At 33.3% G+C, this 24,631-nt stretch overlaps 1 protein-coding gene and 1 long non-coding RNA gene across 8 annotated transcripts in view; one reads left to right on the top strand and one right to left on the bottom strand.

Moving 5' to 3' along the window:
* WDPCP (WD repeat containing planar cell polarity effector) overlaps positions 1 to 24,631 on the top strand; it is a 363,046-nt gene that overhangs the window by 214,024 nt on the left and 124,391 nt on the right. For all 6 annotated transcript variants that reach the window (XM_031950554.1, XM_023494917.2, XM_031950549.1 and 3 more), the window contains one exon: positions 16,734 to 16,797. In XM_031950554.1, coding sequence (XP_031806414.1) covers positions 16,734 to 16,797 — 64 coding nt within the window. The remainder of the gene's footprint in view (positions 1 to 16,733; positions 16,798 to 24,631) is intronic.
* Positions 1 to 24,631, bottom strand: part of LOC116421379 — a 130,256-nt gene that overhangs the window by 64,042 nt on the left and 41,583 nt on the right. The window contains exon 3 of one of the 2 annotated variants that reach the window (XR_004231724.1): positions 22,780 to 22,869. The exons of the other annotated variant lie outside the window; for it this stretch is intronic. This is a non-coding gene — a long non-coding RNA (uncharacterized LOC116421379). The remainder of the gene's footprint in view (positions 1 to 22,779; positions 22,870 to 24,631) is intronic. 2 annotated transcript variants of the gene reach the window in all.

The raw sequence follows: 24,631 nt of genomic DNA, 5'->3' as shown, positions 1-24,631 counted from the left end.
CTTCCTTTTAAAACTGCCTTTTCATCTCCTTTAACCATTTATTCATTGAGAAATTGATCTTATTCTTCTAAATTTAAATCCATTTCTCTTTTATCTTGGAAATGAGACCTTCACAAAAAAAAAAAAAAAAAAGCAAATTGCAAAAAATTTTGCCTACTTAATTATTTCCCTTATCATTTTAACTACATTGCTTTTGTAAGCACAAAAATTATTTTACATAATAAAAAAATCCATTTTATCTTTTGTGATCCCTTTGTACCACTTGTTTGGTCATAAACTCTTCTTCAACAGGAAATGTGTTCTGCATTTTGTTTGTCATGTGACTTTTTATATCTAAATCATATATGTTCTATACAATTTCTACCAGACCATTTCCTTCCTCTGATTTTGTTGAATAGAGAATAAGATAGCTTGTTTCATCAGGAGGGAGCCAGATCTTAATAAGAGTTGGAAAATAGAAGTTGTGGGAAAAGAAAATATTTAAGATAATGGCATGTTTGTTGTATAAGGTGTGGGCATTCCAGAGAGCACATTGGAAGCAATAAGTAGGTTTAGAGTGGGATGTTGGGGGTTGAAAATAAGTGTCCATGACAAAGGGGTTGGGGAAGGGAGTTTAAATGATTAAGATTGAGGGTACAAAATGACTGGAGCAGAAAGAATTTGACCAGGGGGAAGTTTGTTAATCGTTGAGAAACGACTTTAAGTATATATTTGTTATTCCTGGGGTTTTGGCCTCGGGATAAAATTGTCACAGAGTCTTAGTTAGTGTAGTAAGAGGTCAGGTGTATAAAACTGAAGGAATAGTATTACTCCCCTTCCTACAAGGCAGGGGCTAGAGACTTGATGGAAAGAGTTTTTTCTTTTTCCCTGAATGGAAGAAATTTGGTGCTCTATGGAACAGTGTTTCTTCTTTCCAGCAGGAGGTAAGAGACTTGGTTTGATAGAATAGTGTTTTCTCCATTTACCCCAAAGGCAGTAGACTGGTATATGATTTCTTATTTTTTATTGTTGTTGCTACTCATCAAGGTCTGAAAAGGGCACATTAAATTCCCTCAATATTATAATTTTTCAGTCTATTTCCCCATATAACACACTTAGCTTTTTTTAAGCATTTGAATGATGCTTTTTCTGATTGGACTAATTTCTCAAATTTGTTAAGACCACATTGAATGCTAACCAGTCTTTTTTTTTTTCTCCAGCTTATTTTACTACTAAAAAGAATATACTGAACCTTATAAGAATTATACCTTGGGGTTAGAGTAGCTAAGTGGTCCAGTGGGTAGAGTACAGGACCTAGAATTAAAAAGATCTTAGTGCTAGTGGTCTTAGGCACTCACTGGCCATGAGATCCTACACAAATGACTTGACTTCTGGCTTCTTTTACCTCAACTGTAAAACACAGATAATAATAGTACCCATCTCACGGGATTGTTATGAAGGTCAAATGAAACAATATTTGTAAAGTGCTTAATATGATACCACATAGTAGGCTCTTAATAAATGCTTAAACCTTCCCTCTCCTTAAAGGAAAAATATTTAACTATTTTAAAAATTGTTTCCATTCCCTTCATTTTCACTGTTGAAATATCACACACCCAGACAATTACAGTTTATCAATCAGAAAGCAGCTTATTCTTAACCATAGCTGCAAGTCACCAGGTTTCCTGTCTTTGAGCTGACTTGGGTGTGTATACACACTGATATATTTGCTCAATAAAATGTCGCTTTGCTGTTAAGTTTAAATGATCACTAGTGTGAGAAGACTACAGCTGGAATGGAAGAAAAGCTATAGAGAATGATTGAAATAAAGGCAGGGATTTAGCAGACCAGGGTTGAGCAAAATGAGGGTGAGACAACAGGTGTTTTGGGTTCTTATCAGCATTTTTAATTAACATCTGTTTTGAGCCTGAAGTACTTTAGAAGAGAATACTGAAGTGTGCCTGTGTTTAAAGATAAAGGCAGACTATTGAGAAGCAGCTAAGTAGTTAATAGGTTAGGAAAACGGAAAGGTTTTTCTGGGGAGCAAAGAAGAGCTGTTAGTTGCAGTGTACAGATACCCAAGGGAAAACCACTATGATAAAATTGTAAGGTTAATAGACAGTGTTATGGCAATTAATATTTTCTCATGTTGGAGAAGACGATTAAAAGAGGAAATTTAGCAAAGGGGAAAATTGAAAAAATTAAAACAATTAAAATTTAAAAGCATTTAACTTAATAAAGCACGATGTATCTTTACAGGCTTTTCCAAAACAAGATGTTTCCCACATATATGATAAAGTCAAAAAAGATTCTATGATAGATGCTTTGTTCAAAAATTAATTTAGGTATAACATCAATAGAGAGGCAGATACTCCCTGAACCACTTGGGTGTCTCAAACTTATTGTAAGGTCTCCATGAATCCAATATGAAATTCACAAGTAAACAAAAATGCATTCCATAAATGTAATAAATAATATCTTGCTCAAATATATATAATGTACATATATATATATATATATATATCTTTTCTTCCTTTTACAACCAAATTTCTAGAAAAGGTTATCTATATTCTTTGCCTTCATTTCTTCCCCCAGTCCCACATCACCAAATGTCTACTAGATTCTCCACCTACATGTCCTCTGAGTATCAGGAACTCATGTTTCTACCCCCCTAGAACTCATTACCTACCCCCCTAAATCTGGTCCTCTTCCCAATTTATCTATAAGGCTGAATGCAACCCTGTCATCCAAGTTTTCAATCTCAAACTCCTCCTTCTCTTTCTTAGACTACTAATAAGTCTATCTCAACTATTCCCCTATTTACACTTCTATAGTCACTTTCTTAATTCAGGGTCTATTCTGCTATAATAACCTGCTTTCCATAACTCTTCTTTCCAGTCCACTTTCCAAAGAGCAGTAAGAAAGGACAGACCTGACCACAACACTTACTTGGCTCCCAAGTGCCTTTCCAGATTTGTTCTAGTTGAACTGGCCTAGTAAATATTCTCTAAACCCATTCATTACTATTCCCATCTCTCTGCTTCTTAGAATTCCTAGATCCCTTCAAGTCTTACATGAGAAGCCATTTCCAAAATGAAACTTTTCTTCATGCTCTTCCCACATTCAATATATTTTGTATTGACTTAGCTAAATGTATGTTTTATTTCGCAGTAGAAAGAATGTAAGTTCCTTAAGGGCAAGAACTGTTTAACATTTTTTTTTTATCTCTAGCTCCCAGCACACCACCTTATGCATTGTAAATTCTTACTAAAAGTTTTTGTTATGTCAATGAATATTGAGGTTTTCATCAGTGAAAGATGTTCTATACAGAGTTCAAAGAGAAGAATGAGATTCTCTAAATAACTCTATTCAGATCTTACACATATGAATTATATCCCGTTCCCCCTAACTATAAAGTTTCTTTAATGAAATCCATAGTCCTTCAAAGGATACTAGCCCTTCATCATACTGAAAGAAAAAAAAATACATTTAATAATACATTTAAGTAAATCATAGATTTTAAATTTTAATAAAATAAATTTTAAAATAAACTTAATTGGATGGATATTTAGTCCATTGGGGTATGTGTGTATATGTATGTATCTTGCACAGACACTAGTGATATAATTGAAGAAGAGGTGAAATAGGAAAGTTTTTTTAATGACTTCCAATCCTTTGCTTGACCATATTTTAACATTAATCTTTTCCTAGTGATGTTATATCATTCTAACTCATGGGAAACCATTAATTTAATCAGTTCAGCATCACAAGTGATCCAAAATAGAAAGAAATCCATGTATGACCAGAAAAAAAAAAAAGAAACAGGGCTGGTTTTGCTTGGTGCTAGAGATACAAAGGCAAAAACAAGTGCTAGCACTTGGTACAAAGCTTGTCACATAGTAGATTTTACTATATGCTTTCTGATTGTAGAGACATTGTGGATAGGCAATACGTTGGGCCAGAACAAGAGAAGAATAAGTTTGAATTATCTTTGAAAATAATGCCATTTTTTTAATGATCCCAAGCTTCTCCAAACTAAAACAGCCAATTTTTCTTAGCATTAATGTCCTTTTAGTGATGCTTTGTAACTTAAAGTCATGGAATATTATCATATTAATATAATTTCCAAAGAAATGAAGTTTTAGGGACCCAGAGGCAATGGAGAGGCTCATGGGAAGCATGAATAGAAAACATATTGCCAGCAAATGTTTGCTCAGGATGGAGGTGTTAAGATTATCAGAGAGATGATCCACTCTTTTAGCAGGATTGAGGACGGAAACCACTCACATAACAAGCTTGAGAGTCCACAGTGTCAGAGCCAGCAAAACTTGAACCACAGAAGTTAAGGCATTCCATAATATCTGGGCTGTATAATTCCATGCTCTTTCCTTTTTATATGTACATAAAGAGATTTGGTTTTACTTCTTGGAATTTTGTAAGTACAAGTCAGTAAGCATTTAATTTTAAGCTACTGTGTATCAGTTACTGTACTAAGTGCTGGAATGCTTTTGTTCCTCACTCTGAAGAATGCCTCTTGCTTGATCCTCTTGTCAGACTCTTTGTGGATGTTGTTTATTCCTCTCACCTATGGAATCTGAGGAAGCATTTCCCATCCCAAGGAGGGAAGATAGAGACTATCACTTCTATGAGCACTTAGAGCTCTCATTTGAGAAAATAACCCAAGACATTCTTCTGGCACTTACTTGATAATCAGCATATGTCCCATAAATTTTAATTGTCTGTTGCTTTTTTGTTTTAACTCCTAAAACAGCTGAGAAAGTTTTTCCCTCTTTGCTAAAAAATAACCTCTTAGATTAAGAAACCTTATTGGCCAAAAGAACCCCATAACACTAGGCTCCATCTATGATGGAGAAAATCCATCATATTCCTCTTTATTTTCTAACCTTGGTCCCTCAGAATTCATTCGAGCTCTCATCCATCACTGTATTCAAAGTACAAAATAAAAAAAAAATTTTAAATTTACTATCTTATACTCAAAAATGGATCTGGAAGCAGAGGGAACAGATAATGTTAAATTTTCCCTATCTCTGGCTATCCTGGAACCTCAGAAAGAGGGAGCATCTCTAATATCAAAAGCTGAAGAAATGTTTTTTTCATCTCTAGCTAGTTGTTTGAAATAGCTAAAAATTAGCATTTATATAGTTCTTTCTGAATGCAAGGGACTGTGGTAAGTGCTATCTGGTAATTTACTCATTTGATCTTCACAATAGTAGATGCTATTATTATATCTGTTCTACATATGGGAAAATAGAATAATTTAAAATATTAATAGTAGTAATAGTTAATATGTATATAGCACTTACTATGTGCCAGGAATTATATAAAGATAATTATACAAAGTATCTTATTTGGTCCTCACAACAAAGCTAGGTAGTAGGTGTTATTGTTATACCCATTTTATAGATGAAAAATACTGAGGCAAACAGAATGAATGACTTGCCCAAAATCACGCAGCTGGTAAGTGTCTGAGGCCAAATTGGAACTCAGGTTTTCTTGACTCCAGGCCCAAAAGAATGTATTTTAATAAATTTCCTTTGGACATAAATGTTCATGGATTTCCTTTTCCCCTGCCTAATGTAGGTGATCACAAAATCATTCATTTGAAGAAGCCATTTACCATCATTTGAAATAATTGAAAAAAGCAAGAATAAATGATCATTTCAATTGCTTTCCACATGCAAGAGATCTAGAGGAAAGCACCAAGTGTACCCCTATAGAAGATTTATGGAAAAACGTGAACAAGAGTCACATGGGATAAGTAGGCATGAATGATGACCTGTAGCACTGGAGAGAGTATCCACACTGATGAAATCTCAACTCCATCCAGCTAAGTATGGATAAAAATCAGGAAGAACACAAGGAAGAGTAGAGAGAGCTGCACCAGTGAGTTCAGGAAGCCAAGAAAGTAACCAAAATAAGAGAATGTGGGAAATAATGTGATAAATTGGCTTTTTTTCTTTTAGTACTAAATGGTAAGAAATGTCGTTTTCCAGGTGACACTTTAACATTAAACTCACTATCTCCATTTCATTAAGATTCCCTTTAATAAATCTTTATGTGCATTGATTGCATTGAAAGAAAGTCTTCTATCGCATGATCCTTCAGTCCTGAGCAGGGTGATATGTTAAAGACACACTAAAGCAACTGTTTGATTTTATGATGTAAGTAAAGGTTTGATTCTCAAAACAAAAAGTCTCAAAAAGAAAAATATAATTTTTTAAAAGTCTAGTATTCAATCTTTTAAAATGGATATAAAATATAAAATACAATATTTTAAAATTATAGAAAAATTTAATTTTATTCTTGAAGTCATATTAGTGTAAAGATATCTACAAAAAGGATATGAATTATATTCTCTCAATTACTCATTAAAATTAAAAGCTTTAATAGGCATAGACATACATGGATGCATTTAGTAACAGGAGTTTCTTATTTCTTAGAAATATGTTCTAACAAGAAAATAAACTAGAGCAACCAAACCCAGTAGCTTTTTTTTTTTTTTTTTTTTTTGGTATCACCAACCACCTTGTTGGAGGCCAGTGAGGGAGGTCTGTTGTTCAGAGGTCATATGTTCCATAGTCGTCTTTTCACTGTGGGAGACACTGGCTCTGGGCTCTTCTCTTTGCTTTTGAACCCAGATTAAATCAAGGACATTGAACCATACTCAGACCTCCAGCTGCTGTCTTTTCATGTGCAACTTTCTATGATTCTCCAAATTTATTCATCTCAAAATATAATTAAACATCTGCTCAGTTCTTATGTGGCTGAGCTGTTGAGTTGCAGTACTTACAAAGGTAGCATCAGTAAACAATGAAAATACTTTCACCTTGTGTTTTTGAAGCACATTTTGTCCAAAGAGCCTAATGCTTTACATTTGTTTCCACAGTATTTATTATTTTTCTTTAACTAATCCCATGAGTTTAGTAGGGGAAGGTATTATTAATCTCATTTTGTAGATAAGAAAGGGAAGCAAAAAAAGTGATTTTCCCAGGATCACATAGAAAATCAGTGGTAAAATCCATGTCTCCTTGTTTCCATGTCTTAGAATTCTTTCTACTAAGGTATATAGTATATATACCTTATATACTGAAGGAAAATGTGGTAAGCACATTTAAGCACTTTTAAGTCCTAATGTTCACATAAAAGCTTTTTGGTGCCTTTCTAATTGATATTAGAAAAATCTGCAAGTCAAATGTAGGATCATTCTCACATTGTCTTATAATTTTTTTTGCCTTATCATTATAAACTGTGAATGATGATAATTAAATATTCAGATATTCTAGTAGCTGATATCTAATACCCTAATAATGTTTAAAAATTTAATGGAGGGGGGCTTCTGCAGGCAGCCATTAGCATTCGTGGTTCAAAATGTTATTTTATTATGTTACCCAGCTATATAAGAAAATATCAAGTTCTCTGTAGTCTTTCTAGTTTAAAGTGCTTTTTTTTTTTTTTTTTTTTTTTTGCTATGCTATCACCTACCTGATTTCTTCTCCCCCAAATGGTCTGCCAATTTCTAGAAGAATACTGGAGTATCATTCAAGCTTTTACATGTCACAGGAATCAAATTTAAAGCCAAAAGAAAACTCAGTGCATCCTCCTTCACAGTTAAAATAATGACCCTCTGCCCTAGTGCACCTTCCATCATCTGATAAATAGAAGTGGGAGTTATAGAAAATGGATAGTGAGACCACTCAGATGCTCAAAAAGAAGAGGCTTTAAGACCTATCCTTGTTTGGGATGGTCATGAGTAGCAGGGAAAAAAAGTTGTTTGAACCACCTAAAATTGCAAAGAAAACCTTCAAAATCTTCCTTGTGTAATAAGTCTGTTTGCAACATAATGAGAAAAACATATGAGAAAATAAAACATAGTAGAGGGTTAAGGGGAGAAATTCTTTGCCCACAAAGGCCTTGCATTTCTTTAAAAAAAAAAAAAAAAAAAAAAAAGATTTTCTGAATGTGACCAGTGTGTGGCAGAGCATGACCCTGTTGTTCTCACATTAGCGCAGACATGCACTCCAGGACATTAAGGCAAGAGCACCAGGTTAAGAAGCACACAAATTATACTTTTTTTTTTTTACTAAGCTCCCCCAAACTTCACTCCCTTCCCACTTCAAATATGTTTTTTTTACCCACAAAAGATCAATTATATTCATTCATATGCCAACTGTCTCCAAAAGCAAAGATTTTTATTTAGGACTTAAGATTGAACACTTAAAAATAAAAAGAAAACTTCTTAAGATTTCTCTCTGGAATGAAAGTGTCAGTGCAAATTTCATCTTAGCAAATTTATTCATGTATTCATAATAATATATAACATTTCTATAATGGAGGTTTAAGGTTTGCTGAATTCTTTACTTATGTTATTGTATTTGTTTTGCTTAGCAACCCTGTGGGGTCATTACTTTAAGTATTAGATTATATTAGTACCTTGATAATAGGGATTATTTGATTCTTTCCATTTGTAACTCCAGTGCCTAGCATTTAACAAGGGTCTATTGATTATTTCTATTTTGTTGATAAAGAAATTGAATTTAAGAGAAAATGAATGACTTAAATAATTGGAGCTTCTACCCCAGGTCTCTGGACTTCATGTATAATTATTCTTTTTTCTATACCACATTCCCTTCCAAATCATAGACTGGCAGAACTGGGAGACTTTAATAATCATCTTTATTGACTCTTATTTTATAGATGAGGGGAACTGAGGCAGCCTCAACCCTTGCAGTCCTCTCTAGAGTTGACTATTCTCATCCTCCCTTACTACAGTGAACCAGCAGGAATCAACATATTGATTTTTTGCTCTTTGGCTTCCCTTAACTGTTTTTTTTTGGGGGGGAAGGGGGGGGTTTAGTGCTGTCATCTGAGAGTAGGGAATGGAAACTTTCCTATTGCTATTTTACACATGACATTTTAACTACAATAATATCTTAGCATAAAACTCAGGATACTTAGCTTCTTATACTTCTTTTAATAAATCTGTAAGTGTATTACATCAAAACAGTATCTTTCATCATTCATTATGTAATCTTTCAGGCCTTATTGTTATACAATGACATACTAAGCAACTATTTAGCTTTGATGCTGAATTGTCCTTAAAATCATAGTTCTCAAACGATGTTTCATATTACTTGTTAAAAAAATGAAAATCATGTTTGTAGTTGTTTGTAGTTGTCATTGGCAATATATGCCTGTTTTGTGCCTTATTATATCACCATGTGTAAATTTATGCTCTCTGTGTATTTGAGCAGTGTATTTTTTTAATCTACTGAAATGTATGTGTTACACATTTCATAATGTTCCCACTAGATATAATGCTGCAAATGTGTCTACTAAAACATGCAATTACCTGGCCTGCCAACCTTTCACATTCATTGCATTCAAAACTAAAATTCCTATTTTTCCTTTCCAAACTTTCCCTGTTTTTGAGATTCCCCATTTTTCTCTATGCTATGCCCATTCTTCTTATCATGGAATCTTGGAATTCTATTGGAATGCTCCAATTCCCTTCCCATCCTACACCTTACCCTTTCCCATAAATATACAATTAATTCTGCCTTTTGCATTGTTCCCATAGTCATCATCCTAACTCAGGCCTATACTACCTCTTGCTTGGAATATTGTAATCATTTCCTTAATTTTTTATTTCCCTGTCTTACATTTTCACCCTAACCCTACTTTCAAATCCATTTTTCAATCCAAATGAATCCTTCTAAAGCATTTAGAATCCATCTAAATCCTTCTGATCTAATTGTGTCACTCTCCCGTTTAAAAGTCTTTAATTGATCTACATTTTCAATCAAATCAAGGATATACTTAGTAGATCCTCAATAAATATTGATTGAGTACAGGATTCTGGAGTTCTGGAAAACAGAATTGAAGCAACAAGTGGAAGTTGCTCAGAGGCAGATTTCTATTCCAGATGAGGAAAGCCTTCCTAAGAATTGTTGTTTTCAATTATATCTGGCCCTTGGTGACCCTTTTCTGGGTTTTCTTGACAGGGGTACTGTAGTGGTTTGCCATTTCTTTCTCTAGCTCCTTTTACAGATGGAAAAATTAAGACAAACAGGGTTAAGTGATTTGCCTAATCAGGTAGTAAATGTCTAAGGCCAGATTTGAATTTCCAAATTCAAGGGACCAGCAATCTATCCACTTTGCCTCCTAGCTGTGCCCTCCTAAGAATTAGTTTCTGAAAGTAAAATGGACTGATGATTTATTGTTAGTATTGAGGCAACATAGTATAGTAGAAGGAGTTCTGGGCTTGGAATTAGGAACTGTGTGCTACACAGAATCTAGTACCTCAGTTTCCTCATCTGTAAAAAAAAAAAAAAAAAAAGATAATACTTCCACTACCTACATCACAGAATTATTGTGGGGAAAGAATTTTGTAAACTTCAAGATGCTATGTAAATGTAAGTTATTATTATCCTCTTGTTATTTTCAGTCAGTCAGTCAATAAACATTTATTACACTAAAAGATAGACCCTGCTCTTAAGGATCTTACTATCCAGTGGGAAAAGATAGCACAAAAGGAAGTTAAATAGGAAAATAAGAAAAGGAGAGTAAAGGTACTCAGTATGGGAGGGACCATGATGGAGTCCAATCCAAAGGAGTATAGCTGGATGGGAAATGAAAAGATGGCTATCCCGGGTGCTCTTCCTACATAGAGGCTTTGGGAAGATTTCTTTGCTCTGCTCTCCAACCTCCCCATTTAAGTCAGAATTCAAACAGATTTTGACAGGCCTAAATATTGGGCTCTGTCTGATAAAATGAAGTATAATTAATTTTAAATTTTCCACTGGGGTTCAAGAAATTAATCTTATAAGTACAAGATAGTGGATGCATAATTAAACAATAGTTTGGAAAAGATGTTTCAGTTCTGGTGAACTGGAAGCTGAAAATGAACAATGTGGCATAGCAGCCAAAAAAAAAAAAAGCTTAAGAAGGCTTGGAATAAGAAACATAACTATAGAATGAGAATATAAAAGTTAAATTTATGCCATACTACAGAATGAGAAGTTGATGGTTCAGTTGTACCCTCTGCCCCATTCAGACTACATGCAGTTCCAGTTACCCCGAGTAAGAGACAACATTGTTAACAAAGGAGAATGTCCAGAGGAGAGCCACCCACATGGTGAAGGACCTTTAGTCCATGTCATTTATGGACTGGTTGAAGAAACTAAGTATTTAACCTAGAGAAGAAAAGGCCAAAGGGAAGCATAATAGTAGTCTTTATGTACTTGAAAGGCAGTGATGTGGAAGAAGTGTTATATTTGTTAGGTTTGGTCCCAGAAGACTGGCCTAGAAAAAATGGCTACAAATGGTAAAGAGGCAACTTTAGACTTGGTATCAGGAAAATATTCCTAACAATTAGATCTATTCAAAATGGGAATGAATTGTCAATAAAGGGTACTGGGTTCTCCCATCCTTGGAGGTCTTCAAGCAAAGGCTCAGTGACCGCTTGGCAGCTATATCATAAAAAGATTTTATGGACTACAGACATACCTTGGAGATATTATGGGTTCAGTTCCAGACCACCTCCATAAAACAAATATTACAATAAAGTAAGTCATATGAGTTGTTTTTTTTAGTTTCCCAGGGCATATACAAGTTAAATCTACACAATACTGTATTCTACTAAGTATACAATAATTTTATGTTTTAAAAATCAACAATATACATACTTTAATTTAAAAAATGCTTTCTTGCTAAAAAAGAAAATACTAACCATTATCTGAATCTTTAGCAAGTCATAATCTTTTTGCTAGAAGAGGGTCTTGCCTCTTTGATTGGAATATTGTAATCATTTCCTTAATTTTTTATTTCCCTGTCTTACATTTTCACCCTAACCCTACTTTCAAATCCATTTTTCAATCCAAATGAATCCTTCTAAAGCATTTAGAATCCTTCTACACTTTGATGTGTAGCTGACTAATCAGGATTGCTGAAGTCTGGGATTACTGTGAAAATTTTTAAAAATAAAAGAACAATGAAGTTTTCCCCATTGATCTATTCTTCCTTTCATTTGAACATTTAGAGGCCATTGTAGGTTATTAATTAGCCTAATTTCTATAGGTTTGTACAAAACAGGAGAATAGGAAGGTCTAAGGAAAAGGAGAGAGATGGGCAACAGCCAGTTAGTGGAGCAATCAGAACACACAAACTTTTATTGATTAGGTTCATTATCTGTATTGGTGTGATTACAGTAGTAACATCTAAGATCACTGATCACAAATCATCAAAACAGATATAATAAAAATGAAAAAGTTTGAATATTGTATTAATTACCAAAATGTGACACAGAGATACAATTTGAGTACGTTATTGGGATAGTGGTGTCAATAAACTTGCTTAGTGAAAGATTGCCACAAGCTTTCACTTTGTAAAAAATACAATATCTACAAAGTATAACAAAATGAGATTTGTTTTAAAGCAAAGGAAGAAGAACAGTAGAAAAGACCATGGTAGGGTTATTAATTGATCTAATTTCAATGTCATTGTGTCTTAGGGATTAGGAAAGCTAGAAAAAATAAAGAGAGAGAGGGAAAAGGTTGATTGATAAAACAGAATACATACCACATTTATTGATTATGTTCATAATCCTGGCACTACAAAATAATTACAAGATCATTGAACACATATCACCATAACAGACATTAATGATGATGAAAAAGTTTGAAATATTGCAAGACTTTGCCAACATGTAACACAGAGGCACAATGGGAGCGTGTGCTATTGGAAAAAAATGACACTAATAGACTTGCTCTATGCAGGTTTACCACAGACTTTCAATTTGTAAAACAAAACAAAACCCACAGTATCTTTGAAGTATAGTGAAGTGAAGCATAAGAAAATGAGGTAAAGGGGCATCTAGGTGAAAAGAGCATCAGCCTTGAAATCAGGAGGACCTGAGTTCAAATGTGGTTTCAGACATTTAACATGTTCTAGTTATGTGACCCTGAGCAAGTCACTTAACCCCAATTGTCTCAGCCGAAAGAAAAAGAAAGAAAGAAAGAAAAAGAAAATGAGGTAAGCTTGTGTTGAATGGATCAACCAGTAGTTTTAAATTTTTCTTGCATCATGGACCCCTTCAGTAGTCTGGTGGCATCTATGGACTCCTTTTTAGAACAATATTTTTAAATAATTGAAGAAAGTGGTAAATTTCAGTTAGAGGTTAGTGAAAATAAAAATGTAATTTTCCCATCAAATTTTCTATCACTGTTCCCCTAAACTCTAGCCATAGACCCCCTCAGGCATCAGTGAATTCTAGGTCAAGAACTCCTAGAGTAGATCATTGTTGATGCTCTATTTATGTATGTGTTAGAATAGATGCCCTCTAATGTAATGTTCAGATCTGAGAGTTCATAATGCAAAATAAAAAATGTGTAATGCCAAAAAGAGATTCTTTGGGTTTGCTCCAAAGAAAGCAAGTTGTCAAATATTAGGCAGATTTATTGATTTGAAATTTTTTATTGCTTGAATGGATCTGTGATATAGTTCCAGTGATGCAAATTAAGACCTTAATTAAGACCAAATTAAGGGCTTTTTGGGGAGTCCTGAGATAATGCATAAAAAAAGAAAAATTTAACACACCTCATTGAGGATCATAGAAATTACTTTTTTTGAAATCTCTGTTTTTGGTAATGGATTATACCCTGATTTATATATGAATATTACCCTTAATTGAACTGAAATATATTCTTCCACAACTTCCCTCTGCTTAGCCCTGGCACTCTAGCTCCCTTCTTTTCTAGCTAGGTAAGTGAGACACAAAGGTCTAGAAAGATGAAATATGTTAAACTGTACTTTATAGCACAAGATATTGAAGATAGAAGGATAGAATAGGTTAGGACATGGTCTTTGGAACAAAATAGTAAGTCTCCTTTCAGTTTCTCATTACTTATTGAATAACGGGTAGACCTCAGGCACATCAATCCTTCTTGTTCCCTGTTTTAAATTTCTTTATCTGCAGAAAGCAAAAAAATCATTCCTATCCTCTTTTTATTTCATTGGAATATTACTGTAAGGAAGAATTAAACATAAATTAAAGAACTTTTTAAACAAAAAAAAAAAGTGTAAAAACAATCAGTTTTTGTTATTCCATGCCAAATTTATTCAAATGCTTTTTGAGAAAAGTCTAGATTAAGGGAAAACTCTTTAATCTGCAAAGATAGGAAGGTTAAAAAAAATTAGAGGGAGGAAGCAAAAATATTTATAAGTGATATTCAAGATCTTAGGAATCCTTATCTTCTTTCAAAGCCTATCTCAGGTATCACCACCTCCTGCTAAGCCTTTTCTGACCCTTTCCCCTAATTGTTAGTACTCTGGCTCCTCAAATTACCTTGTATTTACTTGTTGATTTATTTTTGGTATCCAGAAATCCAATTAAGGTTTTTTGAGGACAGAGATTATTCTTGTTTTGTCTTTGTATCCCCAGTGATAGCACAGAGCCTTATACTTAAGTATTTCTAAATATTGAATTGAATTGTGATCATCACCTAATATATTGCTTAGAATATATATCGGAAGTTCAATAGATATTTGTTGAAGTTAAAGTTAAAGATTTAGAAGATTTTTTAGGTTAATGGTAGAACATGTTTGGAAAAACAAGGCAGTGGTCGGGGATGGGAGCAGGGAGTAGGGATAGAGAGCAGAAGCCTCAGTAAATGAATGACCACCTATTTTCTATAGAATTATAAGTAGTCAGGAGGCAGGTTGTGAAATCTACAAGTGAATGGGAGGAGGATGTGAATAAACAAAGAAAGAGAGTACATGTTTAAACACACATGCATGCACACACACACACACACAGAGAACATTACCATATTCTTGCTATCATATTATCAGTGGTTGAGAGCAGGAAAATCTGCACTAGGATGTCTCAAGAGTAAGCAGGATGGTTATTTGTGAATCTAAGAATGGATCATCCATAGGTAGTGCTGAAAATAGTTCTATGGTCCTAGTATTTTTTAAAAAAAATAGCATTAGAGCATTTGAAATTTTGATTTAAATTAATCTGTAAACAGAGACCTCACTGTGAGGATACAAAATTAATACAATGTACAACAGTTTTTTTTTTTCCTTCCTCCAAAAGTCAGTCCTAAATCTTCATTTGTACCTTAATTTTCATTTCTAGTGCCACCACATTTATTACCTCTTGTTTAGACTTGCAATAGCGTCTTAATTCATCTCTCTTTGCCTTCAGTTTTACTTCCCCTCTAATCCATTATTCAATTCAAATTAATTTTCAAAGAACACCCAACCACCAGTACAGATTCCAGAGTGGCAATCAGCCTATTGGAAAAGAAACCATACCCAGCACCTGAAAACCCATACATCTCGTCTACCTCATAGACTTTCCTATAGGGCAGGCAGCCAAAGATAAGGAGAAATGTGACCACTAACTAATACCTCTTTAAAGACAAATCATTTGCTAGAGATAATCTTGAGCCCGCCCCTTTTTCTCTCCCCTCCTTTTAAAAAGTCCTAGTCAGGGGAGCTGACAAATATAAAGTATTAAATATTATATTGGTCAACAAATCTTGTTTGTTTCCTCCAAAGTTTTTCAACTATTTCAGTAATAAAAAGATTTTCAAGTATAGTTAGTTTGCAGAAAGAATATATTAAATACAAATAGATTTCCCCCCCCCCATTTTTTTCCTTTTGTAATTTAGAATCAGCACTATTTTTCTTTATCTCCAAATTCCCCTATATGCTACCCAGGAAAATCTAGAATCTCTTAGTTATTAACTAGCTTGTTTCTATAATCAGAATCACTGCCAATTATATCTATGTAAATCCCAGTACTCAGGCAATATGAAAGGGTCCTTTTGTTCCTGAAGCTTGTGCAGGAAGGACTTTCACTACAAGCTTTTCCTTTGAGAGCTGTCCAACTCTCTGTAAGGATTACTAGGTTATCTTCATGTTCTCAGTCATATTAACCCAAAGTAAAGTAAAACCTTTTAAAATTATTTTTAAAATAGTTTTCATTACTCAGTTATGTAAGGGGCAGGCAGGAAGAAACCATTCTTTATTTCAAGTATTTTAGAAAATTTTAATCTTTAGGTACAACAACTTGCTGGTGTTTCTGTTTTTAAAATTTATGCAGCCAATTTAGGTAGTAAAAGAACACTTGATTCCTTATCCTTAATTGGATAAATATTATATTCATTTAGTAATAGTAGATCACATTCATATACTTGGTAGTTTGTGAAACATACCTCTTTGATTATATTGCTCACAAAATATTAACTTATAAAAGTTATTTATAAGTACAGTCTCATACCTTCTCCTACAAAATATCATAAATGAAATAACTCTTTCCTAATCATATTTTTAAAAAAAAATTTGTGATTTAACTATAATTCCGTTATTAAGAGTCTTGGAAAATACAGGGTGTCCCAAATGTCTTAATGTAGTTCTAAGCCTCAATAGCTTAAGATAATAGCTTTTAATAGATTTTTAAAAGCTTTTTTAGCTTAAAACTGCACTAAGACTTTGTAATATTTGAAATTTTTTCTTGAGGTTAAGTCTTTAAAATTTCGGACATAGAAGGATTTGCACAAAACCTGGAGAAGACACTATATTTGAAAAATAATTTTTCAAATGGATCAAAAATAGCAACAACCAAAAAGATCCACCATAGAACATAAGCTCAGAAAACAAATCTGAGTAGCTTCTTTTCTTTTGTGATACTATCTTAGCTACTACCTAATAATTTCTTTTACTTATAGGTACCAGAGATTTGAAAAGGCCTTTCTCCTAGCAGTTGATATTGGTGCTCGGGACCTGTTTATGGTGAGTCATTGCTAGAGATGATTATATGTCTTCAACTCTCAGGCTGAGTTAGTTGTCAGCTTTTGTGGCCATTAAAAAGGATTAGTGTCATTTGCAGCCTTAGACACATGGTGGGAAAGGCATTATTCCTCTTGGCTTGTACCTTTACCATCATGAAACTGGTCAATAGCTATCTAGTTATCTTTTGGCTTGTTGACATTTTTCTTACCATGGCCAGAGGGCTGTTTAATGTTTTTTTAGGAATTAATTTATAGTCCTTGAACTTTTATCTTCACATGCCTCAATGTGGGTAGATGACACTTTTCTATCTAATAAGCTTAAATGTTTCTAAATCCATTCCTTTAAGATTTACAGCTGCCCAGGACAAGACACAAGGGCAGACCATGGCTTGGGCATCTTGAATGCTCTTAGTTTGTTTCTTAGATTTCAATGAAAAGTGACAAATGATGAAAGCATCCAGAAGTACTTTTAAAGTCACAAAGCTGCAAGATAGACCCAAGGGACTGTTGATTTCCTGCACTCACGGGTCCTCCCATTTAATTAGCTACAGAAGTAAAATTAACCAGCTCTTTAAAGGTTCTGTGTTCAGGCTCCACATGGGGCTCTTGTTTTATAAGGCCTTGCACCACAATGTCACAGTGAGGTCAGAGGGACAAAGACAACTGTGCTTTCCTAATATCACAGCATGTTGCTGCTCTGCAGCCCATTTCATTGTTTTCAAAGAAACAATAAGAAAAAGCTCATTTTTAAAAAAAAGAAAAGAAAAAACATATGGTAAACCCTTTTGTTTGGTTTTTTGGTATAATGAAGACATTCTATGGTTTAAATTAAGCTTTGACATTTAATGTTACTATCAAATTATCTCATTATCACTTGCCTCCAGTTCAGTCTTAGTATTTGAATAGTAACTTGTTTTTTTTTTTCAGTTCTGTTTTTTAGTTATGAAAAATTCCTTTATGATTACATAAAAGTGTTTATAGTATTTGTTTTATAGTTTTAAATATCTGCCTCTATTACATCCAACTAAATGTACATAAACTTCTAAAATACAATAACTAAAAATGTATTTAAAATATCCAAATTTTAGTAAAATTAATATATATATATATAATCTTGAACTTTTTATTTTCTCTCTATTTCAAAAAAAATTTCATTTTAAAAAATAAACTTATCATTAGTACCTCCAGAACAGGAAAATAAAATTAAAGGTACTTATTTAGATTTTGCTATCTGGTAGTTAAAAATTACTCAGTCTCACATTTAGAATGGCTTTCCCGCCTAGATGTTGAATTTTTCTGCTCTGGTGACCAGATAATACAATTTATCAAAGTTGAAACCAAACTTCTCCCAGATTATATCTTTTTTATCTCAAAATTTTTCTGAGCCTACTTTTCCCATTATTATGTTCAATCATTATTATTGGGATCATGTAAAATAATATTATTAATGAGAAATCACTGAAGATTATAATATTCTTTTTTAGAGAAGTTTTAAATGTTATTTCAAGTTTCATTTTCCTGGCACATATCAGTCCAAGTATAATAACAACAAAAATACTTTAAAATTAATTGTGACACTGTAACAATAAGGTTGTGTCCACTTTAAAACAGGTTTTGTTTTTTAGTCTATTGTATTTGCTCAAAGTATAAGAAAATAAAGGCAATTTGGACAATCTAAAGCATGAGGAGAGATTCTTTCTTGTGTCTTTGTTCCCTTTATAAACAAAAGTGTTCTCAAAGGCTGATTGGACTCTTCTCTGCAGGGATTCCTTCCTTTAAAACATGTGGATCACCTTAAATAGGTAATAAAATAGTTTCAGTTTCCTTTTTTGTTTTTAAAAAGTAAATAAGATTTTTATCCCCACAGTGAAAAATCCCTCTTAGTTCACTTTATGAAATTTTGATTAATTATTTCAGAGGCTGCCTTAGACTCTTTTAGTCTTCAAACAAAAGTTTTGTCTAAGCCCATAAGTAATTTATATAGAGCACCTAACATATTGTTTTACATGTTAAAATCTTCTATGTTAAGATTTTGTCATTTTCTACTGAGACTAAATTATTGTAATAATTTCACTTACATACAATAATGTAAGATATCACTCTACTGCTTACTGAGAATCGGTGCCTCTTCTAAGTCTAAACATGTCTGGTATAAAGAGGGTTAGCAATCCAAGAAACCTATCTACTAGAGATGATTTCAATAACCAAAAGGCTCCCTGACCCAAAAATATCTCCCTTAATAGTCTGCCATATTCAGACTTTAAGATTACAAAGAGATAAATTAAAAAGATAAGATAATATCTCCACAAAGGTCACAGTTCAAATCTATTTTATTACCTAGAAGCAATCTTCTATCTGTTAGGATTTATTTATGATGTAAGTAAGTTTCTTGAAGGGTTGGGGGGAGAAAAAAATCCAGACATAACAATTAGCCCTGGATAGTTGTTTTAGGGGACAGGATTGCTGGATATAGGATGATTATTACTTTTTTGAGGTGGAGGTGGAAATGAGGGGAAGAAAGATTTATAAACAAGAGTGTGGATAATGAAAATACTATTTGCCTTTTAATAATTTTGTCTAAGGTAGGTTCTGAATATAAATTTATATTATTAATAATAGTAATATCTAGATTTCTCAAATGTCTTGATATGTCTTCCTTTGTTAATAATAGGGAGCAGAACTTGAAAGACATAAAATAATGTTAAAATTTCCAATTCTTGTGTGGAAAATGGGTATGACATTTCTTCATCAAACTGTATTTTTGACCACAGCACATAACAGTAAAGACACACACACATACACACACACACACACACACACACAGAGTGAGAGAGAGAGCGAGAGAGAGAGAAAGAGAGAGAGAGAGAGAGAGAGAGAGAGAGAAGGAGAGAAAGAGAGAGAGGGAGGGAGGGAGGGAGAGGGAGAGAGAGAGAGAAAGAGAGAGAGAGAGAGAGAGAGAGAGAGAGAGAGAGAGAGAGAGAGAGAGAGAGAGAAAGCAAAATAAAACATTTTCATGTACATAACATGTTATGGATAAGTAATTTGGGGAGTAATATGGTAAGATCATTGAAGGAGAGCTGGTAGCAAAGATGGGAAGGAGGAGAATGAGAGAGGTCAAGTGAAACAGCCAGCTCTTCTGATTGATATTAATCCCAGAAAATTGGAATTTTCCCTGACCATAGGATAGTGCTAGGGGAAAAAAACAGATTAAATCAAGTTATTACTGTTTGCTCCCAGTGGAAATCTATACTCCCCATTTCTCTAAGCGTTGTCTTTTAGCAATGAAGTTGTGAGGACCTTATTCTTTCTTTTTTTGTTTTTTTGTTTTAAATTTAATAATCAATAGACAAATCACCAAATAAATAGACCAAACAAGGAAGAAAAACTTAAATAAAACTCTGAACATTTAACAAATTGGCCTCTCAAAATTAAGAGTCAGCAAACAACAAGAACTTTTATTATGTTCTATTTCTAAGTCTGAAGTTTCATTACCCATATATATATATATATATGTGTGTGTGTGTGTGTGTGTGTGTGTGTGTGTGTGTGTGTGTGTGTGTATATATATAGTTCATTTATACATGTCTTCATATAAGTTCAATGCATATACAGTTCTGTTCTGCTGATCATGCTTGGTGTCTCTTCTTATGGGTCATTCTGGGTATCTTTTCATTTATATTTGCTATTTACATTATTATATCATAATATATTGAGCCATTCTTCAATTGCTTTATATATTAATTGGTTTTCTTTTTTTAATTATGACTAAAAATAGCTAGTAAATTATGTTTTTGCATAGTTATGACTATTTTTGTAGGTTAAGAACTTCCCCCTTCCCCACCATGATGTTTTTAGCATAAAGAAATAGCAGTTGCCTTGTATATGTTTGCAGGTAAATTCCTAAGTATTTTTTTTTACTGCATGTAGTAATTTAAAGTGGGATTTCTTTTTCTATTCTTATTTGCTGAATTTTGTTGGTAATATGTAGAAACGGTAATGATCAATTACCTACTTTTATAGATGTTAAAATTGAGGCCCAAAGAAGTTAAAAGGTCTTAAAGCAAGTCTTCAGATTTAGTCCAGCACTCCACGCCACATGGCCAGCCTGTTGTCAAATCTTGTTATTTTTACATTCATGGCATTTTTATATATGGTCCCTTTTATCCACTTAGATAGGTACAACAACATTCAGATGCCCTATCAGGAGGACGATTGCAGTAACTAACATTCCATGGGGTATCCTTACCTTGTCTCTCTCTCAACTCCATATTCTCCTCTACCCACTTGCCAAGGTGATTTTTCTAAAACATTGGTTTAATCATGTTACCAATTTGCTCAACAATATACATGACTTTTTATCATCTCTAGGATCAAACATAAAGGCCTCTGTTTAGCATTTGAAGATTTTCTTAACCTGTCCCCTTCCTGCTTTCTCCATTGTTCATTCTCTTTCCCACTGTGTAGTCTATGAGCCAGTCTTACTGACTTACTTGAATGTCCTTGAATATTAAAAAAAAAAAAAAAAACCTCTTTATCTCTCACAGTAGTGCTTCTGTGCTGGCTGGTCTGCATAGATTTGGTCCCCTCATTGCCATGTCTTGGTCTACCTGGTTTTATTCAAGACTTTCAGCAAGAGGACTTTCCTGTCTCCCTAACTTCTAGTAGTACCTTCCCCCTCAAATTATCTTCACCTATTCTGTATATATCTTGAATATACATAATTATCTACACATTATCTCCCCCATTAAAATATAAACTCCTTGTGGGCAGAGACTTTCTCTACTCCCATTCCCTTTCTTTGTTTCTTCATTGCTTAGCACAATGCCTAAGACAGAAAGCACTAAATGAAATGCTTGTTAACTGAGACAAGTGAAGAATTATGATGTTACCTAGGGAGAGGAAGGGTCAATCAGTGGACTGACTGACTACATGCTTTGTTGGTAACCATCCAATGTCAAGAGAAAGGAATCCAGGTATTAAGTGGATACACCTCTGGTGAATTTATAGAAAGCCACACAGGATAGGAAGTCATAATTGTACAGGGAGTTGTAGAGATCTGTATCACTGGAAGCATATCAAAAATCCACTGGAATATTGTAATGATTTCATTCATTTGTTTGATCAATTAAAATGTTCTTCTTTTTTATAATGAGAATATCACAGTGCCATTTTCTAGCATTTTTTATTAAAGAATTTTGTTCATTTACATTTACTTTTACAACTGCTAGATTTGTCTTTTACAAAGTTATTTTATTGGAAAGGAATATATAATCTTATTATTTCTTGTTTTTAACTGTAACTTAAAATGTTTTCTATAGAAACTTACTTTCCCACATATTAATAACCATGCGAGTTTCTTAATTTGGATTTTCCATTCAAAATAAGAGTCTCCCTTTGATGTTAACCTTAATCCAATCCTATTCTTACCACCTTGGATTTTCAATACCATTTGTTCTCCATCTTTGTTTCCCTGAAATGCAACTTCTCAAATTTAGTATTATTACCACTATGATATTTTGAGGGGTTTTTTATAATCTGCTAACAACTGCTTTATCTTTATTTGAAAAGTATGGATTGTTTAGAGGATTTTTTTTTTACTTGGAGGCTTGTTTATTTTACCAAGATTTCACAGAAGTCCATATGTCTCTTTTCAAATTTTTGAAAGACTAAAAGCTTCTCATGTCTTGCCTCCAAACAGTATAGGTTGTTTTTAAAATCTGAGACATATTGTTTCGACAAAATAGTAACTCTCCAACAAACATCCAAACAAAACCCAATACAAAGTACATAAAAACAGCTTATTGCTAGAAGAATGGAATTTTTAATATTCATTTTGGTACTAATTTTAGTTTTTCTGAAACCCCATAAAAAGGTATAAAGAAGTCACTTAAACAGGTTTAAAAGCCGACAGGGGTTGAAAGTGGACATTGGTTGCAAGTGACTGAAACAGCAAAAAATGATTGGCTAAGAGAATAAGTCTTACCTCTTATACTTGTATTTTCAAAAAGCAAGCAGTTTAATACTGGGAGTTTGGTGGGCAATCAGGGTTCACAGCACTTCTTGAATAAGATCCCTATAAGGAGGAAAAAAGTAATTTCTCTCTCTTGACTGCCTCCATAAAGCCTGGTGTCTTGCAGTGGATTCATTTGCCCAGAAGGACCTTATCAAGGAAGAGGATCCAAAGCTCTGAGAATCACTTGAGTGAAAGAACGAGGTTTCTCTCTTCCTTCCTCATCAGCCATAATGCTTTGAAGTAAAACCACTCAACTAGTAGAAAACACTGAATTAATAACTGAAAGAAGATCTAAGTGACATTAAATAGAGATACAGTCACTCAAGAGAGAAGGCAGTTTCCAAGATCAGGACCTCTGACAGCAGAGTCAGAAGGAAGCACACTCTTGACAGTTTGGTAGTGAACCACAGAGAGATCTGAACAGGAAAAAAAACAGGTCCCATAGCTCTGGAACTATGAATCACATTGATACTTTTCCTAACTCAGCTACTTCACTACCATAATGTTCAACTCTTGTGTTCACCCTTCCCATCATCATTCCCACTGATGTGTATGTATTTCTGTATGCACCCTAGGTTTGATTGGAAGGATTATAGCTGATGTTCTTTCTATGACATCTTGAGTAAATACTTTTGCTAATAACTAATTGTTAATGGAAAATTTATAGACTATACTGTTATGAATGCAGACCCAGAAATAGCAGCCACTCTATAGAGACCAAACTGGAAAGTGTAAGTGCTACTTGGCAACATAGCCTAAAGACTATGTTTGTAGCATGTTATATTATTATATTGTGTGTGTTGTTCTTTTAGCTCCAAATCCTTTATTCTGAATCACTTGATACAAATACAATTTTCCATATTTCTCTGAATTCATATTCATTTCTTTCTATATGATACATTCACATATTATTTCCATATTGATGGGCATATATTTTATTTCCAGATTTTCATTAACCCAAATAACTTAACCTTAAATGTTTATAAAATAAATAATTTAGTAATTTTTCTTGCATGAGCAATTAGATCATTTAGTGGACAGAGCACATGGCTTGGAATTAAAAGGACTCATCTTTCTGAGTTCAAATCTGGCCTCAGTAAGTGAGTTTTACTTACTAGTTGTGTGACTATGGGCAAGTGATTTAACCTGGTTTGCCTCATTTTCCTCATTGATTTGGGGGAAAAAATGGCAAACCACTCACTAGAGTGGTTTTATTTTTAGAGTTTATATTTTTTAGAGTTTTATCTTTGCCAAGAAAATCCAAAAGGAATCATATAGAGTTGAATTAAAATGATTAAGTAACAAAAATAAAACTTACATAAAATGGATCAAAAATGACAACCAATTTTTAGTACCAACTTTTAGATTAGCATACCTGAATTTCCATGTTGACTTCAGCAATTTTTCTCATCTTTTACTAACTTTAGTAGTTTATTGGTACCTCAAAGTATTTCCATTGTATATTTTTCTGATTGTTGATTTTAATATTATTTTGGGTAGTTATTAATAACTTGCATTTGTCTTTTGACCAATGAATAATTAGGAAATGACTGAAACATATATTTGTATAAATTACTCATATGTTTGAGAGTTCAGATGTATCAAAATATTTAATGCAAAGAATCTTTTATAATCCATATATTTTCCTTGTTATAGCTGCATTGATTTTATTTGTGCATAAAGCTTTCAATTTTATATAATCAAGTTTATTTATTATGCCTTTTATCATATCTTCTTTTCCATTTCTATATCTCAGAAAGATATTACCATTTTTACATTTAATTTTTTAGAATATATTTTATTGGTGTGTCTTTACATCAAT

The sequence above is a fragment of the Sarcophilus harrisii genome, chromosome 2 (assembly GCF_902635505.1).
Source record: "Sarcophilus harrisii chromosome 2, mSarHar1.11, whole genome shotgun sequence".
Taxonomy (NCBI): Eukaryota; Metazoa; Chordata; class Mammalia; order Dasyuromorphia; family Dasyuridae; genus Sarcophilus; species Sarcophilus harrisii.
This window is presented reverse-complemented; position numbering and strand designations above follow the sequence as displayed.